We start from the raw sequence: 6,000 nt of genomic DNA on the forward strand, positions 1-6,000 counted from the left end.
ATGAAAGGGAGTGCCAGGCACAGTGCCAGGTTAATAGAGAACATAAGGTTATTAAGAAATGAATTTCCACATAAGGGAAGGGGGAAATAGTATAAGAAACTCTCTCTAAGCTGCCCATTTTGCACCAGATGTAATCATTTGTACTGGTGGCTTCAGGAGATAAAGGTCCATGAAAGCAGCCCATTAACTAGTTATTTAAAAGTATTTTAAAAGACCTACTCGTGTGCACGTAGAAATAAACGATGGATTTGCTAAGCAGGGGACTACAACTCCCATCAGTCCACTCCACACTGCTTTCCTCCTGGCCCGTCAAGGGGAAAGGCCCCGAATCAGGAAGTGGACAGGCTCTTTTGCATTGCAGCCCAGGAGCTGCAGAGAAGCTGGGTGCAGAGAGGAATCCCCAGGAATGGTTGCAGAGCTGTGATTCTTTCATTATTTAGCCACAGCGCAGTAACACTGGGCCAGAGAAAGTAAGCATGACAATTACACTGTAGCCTGCTGATTAGAGCCCTCACTGGGGAAGTGGGAGACCCAGGATCCAGTCTCCCTGAGCCAATGATTTATCCACAGTGGAACAGCTTCAACAGGACAAATTGAGGAAGTCTCAGATGAGCCTATTTTATAGCCCAGTAGTTACAGGTACTGCTCAGTACTGGAGTACACCCAGGATTAGAGTCACAAAAGGACTCAGGTGCCAATTGTCACTTTAGGCGCCTAAATCCCTGATATATCCCTATATATAAATTATGGTTTATGTTTCTAGAATTAGCCACCTGTTTATATAAATCTGTATAGATTAATTCTTATTACTGAAGCTTCAGGTTGCTCTCCGAGTATTTGACATTGCATATGGATAGGCAGAAAAATAGAGACAGTGAAGAGTGTGTGATACATTTATGCCTTATTTCACGAAGAAACCAGTACAACTAATGAAGCTACAAATGAGTTATGATGTTCTTAACATATACTACTAGGTGTGGGTAACACTTACAGTGTTGAAACTGTGTGTCATACCCACTTCATTTCTTTTCAGACTGGGGCAGTGGTGAAGTGGATAGTGATTTAGCACAAATGGAAGTATCACTGCACTATATGTAGTATCCAGGGAGCGCTAGTGACAGCTATAGATGAGGCTGTGTACACGCTCCCATTCTAGCCCTTTTTCTTTTCAGTCATTCAGAATGTTCTGAAACTTGAATCTTTCAGGATGAAATTACCTAGCTTTGGTCTCTGGCCCACGGTAAATTCTTATAGGTAAGTTGTGCCTGGCCCTTACCCAGGTGTGCTGTGGAGGCACGGTGCAAGAGCCCCATTTCATAACCCAGGTAAGGATTGGGCACAGCTGCAGTTCCTGCATTCAAGGGAACGCACAGACTGTTCCCTCACTCCTCCCTGTTCTGCGGCATGGGTGGGAGAGGAGAGAACGCTGCATCCCACAAAAGGGTAGCAGCAGGCACTTTTCTTGTGTCTCCTGGAGCTCCCGTGGGCCAGTGTGGCTCTGTATTGGCCTCAGCGCTAGGCTGTGCTGAAAGGTACAATTGATCTTTTTGGAAAGTTAGAAAAAGGGTGGTTCAGCTCCTTCTGAGTACAAGGAGAGTGAAAGAAAAATACTTTCCCCTTTATAAAATAAATCCTTGCAACTTATTTTCAAAATGGCTGGGGACAGAAAGCTGTAATCTGGCACGGAAATAACTCCTTCATTGTCCTGATAGAAATCTGTAGGGATTCGTCTGAGCTGGGAGGATCACACTTTGCCCCAGCTTTCCCCTCAGTCCACACACAGTGCATCTGCTCAGGCTGTCTGGCTTGCCTGACACTCCAATCTCATCTTCTCCCATGTTGAATTCCTCCACTAGCTCCCCCCATGTTTTGTTTCATCAAGTTCAAGCTTCTTTTCCTGACCTCTATGGGCCCCTCACAAATCTGCCCGTCCTTATTTGCCCTTCTCATCTATCACATTGCCTTAAACCTGCTGTTGTCTGCCACCAATGACAGCCTTGTTTGCTCATATCGGTTTCTCACACACGTGGCTCTGTGCCCGCTTTCACGCTGCCCCTTACACAAAGACAATGCTCCCTGCACTGATCTGTAAGGCTACTACTCTCTCCTGCAACACTGCCACCTCTGCCATGACACGCTGAGGACAGATGGGACTGGCTGGCCCTTAACTGAGCTATAGTCATCCAAAAAGACCCAACATATATTTGATTGTATCTTTCTTTTCCTATGCTTCATATGTCGCTTTCCTTCTTAGATTGTAAACTTTTCAGGGTAGAGCCAAGTCTTGGTATGTGATTGTACAGAACATAGCACAATGGAACTTCATCCTGATTGGGTGCCTAAAGTTTTCCATGACTTGAAAACATTATGTGCCTAGTGCTTATAGCTTTCAGTGGCACAGGGCTCAGCTCTGCCTTTTAAGAAGAGATGATTCAAACATCAAGGACGGGGTGATTCACTTCACTTAAGATGGGAACATTTAAAATAAAGGCAAAAGAAAAGAGGGGAGGGTGTCTGGTTTCTTTGGGGCATTAAAACTCTTCTAGATTCATCTTTATTTTTCAAACTGTTTCCGGGATGTAACCTGGGTCACCAATTTCTGCTCAATCTCCTCTCTATACGTGGGATTCAAAGCCTGCAGCTCATCCAGCTGCTTCCCTTAACATCTCTTCTTCTCTTACCAGGTGGGGTAACTGTCCCACATGTGTCCAAGATCATCAAAAGGGCCTCAGGAAGAGCTGTAGTCCCAGGTGACCGAGATGCCACAAATGAACAATTGGGTATAGATGTGGGTAAAGAGTGAGCTCCCACATCTTCAGTGATCTTCTGTACCAGCATTCAGTTTATGTTATTAGTTTGTTAGACTCAGGTGAATTCTGACTGAGTTTTGATGATCCATTGCATGTGCAGTGTGTGGATATTGGTTGCAGTTGGCATAGAATTTTCCTTCCAGATTCCGTTAGGATTTTAGAAAAAATACACTCTGTGGAGTTAAAAATCTCCCTGTGGGGGTTAATTGGCACATTTAAAGATACTGGGCTAGATCCTCAGCTTCTGTTGGTTTGATGGAACCACACCAATTTATGCCAATTGTGCATCAGGCCTAATTCTAGCTTTCCTTTGAGAGATGTCTCACTGCTTGTGCTGAAATACTGCAAGAAAAAGCCCATTAATGTAAGGAGAACATTACAACATTTTGTACTTACTGATGAAATAAATTTAATATTCTATTCAACTATTTAAAAATCTGGATTGCTGAGGAGCAAAACCATTCATTCTCATTTCAGAAAAAGATTTGTTCTGCTACAGAAACTTTCCTCTGCCATATATTTTCTGTGTGTTTTTGGCTGTGACGTGAATGAGAGTCCAGGGAAGAACATAAAAATTAAAGTAGGTTCATCTGGAGCATGATGCCCTCAATATTTCAATGGCCAACTTTTCAGTACTGGCACAATAAATATAGAAGTCTTTAATGGCTTCTTACAGCCATTCAGCTAAGCTGACATTATGATTTGTATACTCTTGTTCAGTATGCTGTGTTGAGATTTTACTTCCTTAGAGTTCTCCTTTTGAGCTTCATCGTGATATAGTCATTGCCCTATCGTGTATGATGACCATTAGGTAGATTCACTAGCCTACTTCTCTCATTCATCCCAGGTGTATCGGGGTAACTATTAAAACAAAGCAGTCATACCAATGTAAAACTGGTGAATGTGAATGGAGGGCTAGGCTGTCTTTATAGTTCACCTGTTCGTGCTACCAATTCCAGATCTCGAAGTGAGAATGTTTAACAGTGCAGGTTCTGTGTGACCAGTCTTTTTTTGTGTGCATGACTCTGCCTGCGCTTCCCTGAAGTCAATGGGAAGTTTGCCATTGACTTCAGTGACCACAACAATATGGCATTATCTACAGGTAGCTTTATCTCAGGGTTGCCAAAAAGGAAATAGTATTAAGTAACATTAAGGGCCGTTTCTTCAACTGATGTAAATCGGTATAGCTCTTAGCCCTTCTGCTAACATCTGTTTATCTACCGCTCCCATCTCCAGGGCCTTACAAATCTATTATTGTTTTAATCAAGCTTCTCTCTCTCTCTCCCTTCCTTCCATTCCTCCACTGAGTAGGGAGTTGTTCCTCCCCTCCCCCTGACCCCTTAAACTGTGATTCTGTTGGAGTTACTGCAGAATGGCTGGAAATAAGTTGGTTTTGCATTTTGTTCTGGAGCTTCGTGTTTATCCCAATCTCTTCAGGAAGCAAGTCCCATATGTGGGCCAGTTGCTGAGAAAGCTCTGCCCCCTGCACATACAAGATTTACTCTTGAGATTGACATTTCCACCACCAGTGATCCCGTACCCTGGGCCATGTTAGCAGAAGCCAAGGAGTGAATAAATAAATAAATTAAATTAATAGAGATATCCTATCTCCTAGAACTGGAAGGGACCTTGAAAGGTCATTGAGTCCAGCCCCCTGCCTTCACTAGCAGGACCAAGTACTGATTTTTGCCCCAGATCCCTAAGTGGCCCCCTCAAGGATTGAACTCACAACCCTGGGTTTAGCAGGCCAATGCTCAAACCACTGAGCTATCCCTCCCCCCTGTTACATATCAAAATGAACTGCAACATGCCCTCACTATGAATAGCTGCTACTTTTCACCATTTACTGATAAACCGCTGCGAGCAGTTTGTTGTTGCTCTTGAATTGTGTCTACAAATCTATCGTAGTGAAACTTTTTTCTGGCAGGAAAACCTAATGCTTCCATTTTTTCCATTTGTTATTTCCAGGTCCAACAGATCTCAGTATGAAGAGGCAGTTAGCAACCAGCTCCGGATCCTCCAGTAGTACAAGCTCTAGACCCCAACTGAGTCCAACTGAAATAAATGCAGTGCGGCAGCTTGTTGCAGGGTATCGAGAATCAGCAGCATTTTTATTGCGTTCTGCAGATGAACTGGAAAACCTTATTTTGCAGCAGAACTGAGTCACATGACCTTCATGCTGGCCTAGTCTTATCTCGGAGTTTCCACTAATGACATTTTGAGTTCCCAGAGCAGACGCTTCAATTACTGCAGTCTTTTTAGGAGAGTTAATTACCATAATGCCACACTGTTCTTGATCCATAAAGTGATGTGTTAAGGTGCTTCAAGTGAACTTTGACCTCCGATAGTTCTGAGGTACTTTAATGTGTCCAGCCTATTGCTTTTTGTTTTAGTGTGTCAGCATAAATATCAAAAAAGTGGCTAGAGATTGTTAACTCGTTCTAACAAGTGGAGGAAAGAGACGATGCTGTGGTGGTAAAAATTGGTTCAAGATCCAAGTGCAATATTAGTGGAATGTGCTACTGACTCATTGGACTTAAAGCTGCAGTATATGGCAAAATGTTGCCAAAAGTCCTGTTACCACAGGACACAATTGCAATGGAAAGGATCTTGTATTTTCAAAAATGTAATTTTTATAAAAACAAAACAGAAAAAACCTTTTGTTTTCATTCAAAATTTTTCATTTTTACTTTGGTAAACTTTTTCACTGGTCCTAAAAATGCTTTGAGGAGATATTGTAAGTCCCCCTCTTCCTCTCCAGAACCCCCTGTCCCTGCCCTTCTCCCCAACTTCATATTCTTTCTACAACAAGTAACTCTCGATGCTGGATAACCCTTCCCTTGTGTACTGTAAATTGTCATCTCTGGAATCACTTTGAAAGGAAGCATGCATTTCCTTACATTCATGCCATTCTCACCTCCATCCTGTAATATATTGCAGCTTTATTAGCAGTTAATAGAGATGAGGGGTTTTTTAAAAGACATATCATTTTAAAAAAATTGGTTTCTTACAGCTAGCTCATTTAACTCCGTGATCGCTGCTGCTGTCTTGTACAAGTCCCTTTAGTAGCGATTGGATGTAGATGATTGAATGTTAAGAGGTTGCAAGTGACAATCTGAAAATTTGCACTCTTGTGTTTATTTATTTATTTATTTATTCCTTTCAACAAAATAAGTACAGAAAAAAAGTC

At 42.4% G+C, this 6,000-nt stretch overlaps 1 protein-coding gene across 3 annotated transcripts in view; it reads left to right on the forward strand.

Moving 5' to 3' along the window:
- Positions 1-4,972, forward strand: part of NOL4 (nucleolar protein 4) — a 245,823-nt gene extending 240,851 nt beyond the window's left edge. For all 3 annotated transcript variants that reach the window (XM_065399159.1, XM_065399160.1, XM_065399161.1), the window contains one exon: positions 4,779-4,972. In XM_065399159.1, the coding sequence (XP_065255231.1) occupies positions 4,779-4,972 (194 nt within the window). The remainder of the gene's footprint in view (positions 1-4,778) is intronic.
- The last annotated feature ends 1,028 nt before the right edge of the window (positions 4,973-6,000 follow it).

Source organism: Emys orbicularis, chromosome 2 (assembly GCF_028017835.1).
Source record: "Emys orbicularis isolate rEmyOrb1 chromosome 2, rEmyOrb1.hap1, whole genome shotgun sequence".
Classification (NCBI taxonomy): Eukaryota; Metazoa; Chordata; order Testudines; family Emydidae; genus Emys; species Emys orbicularis.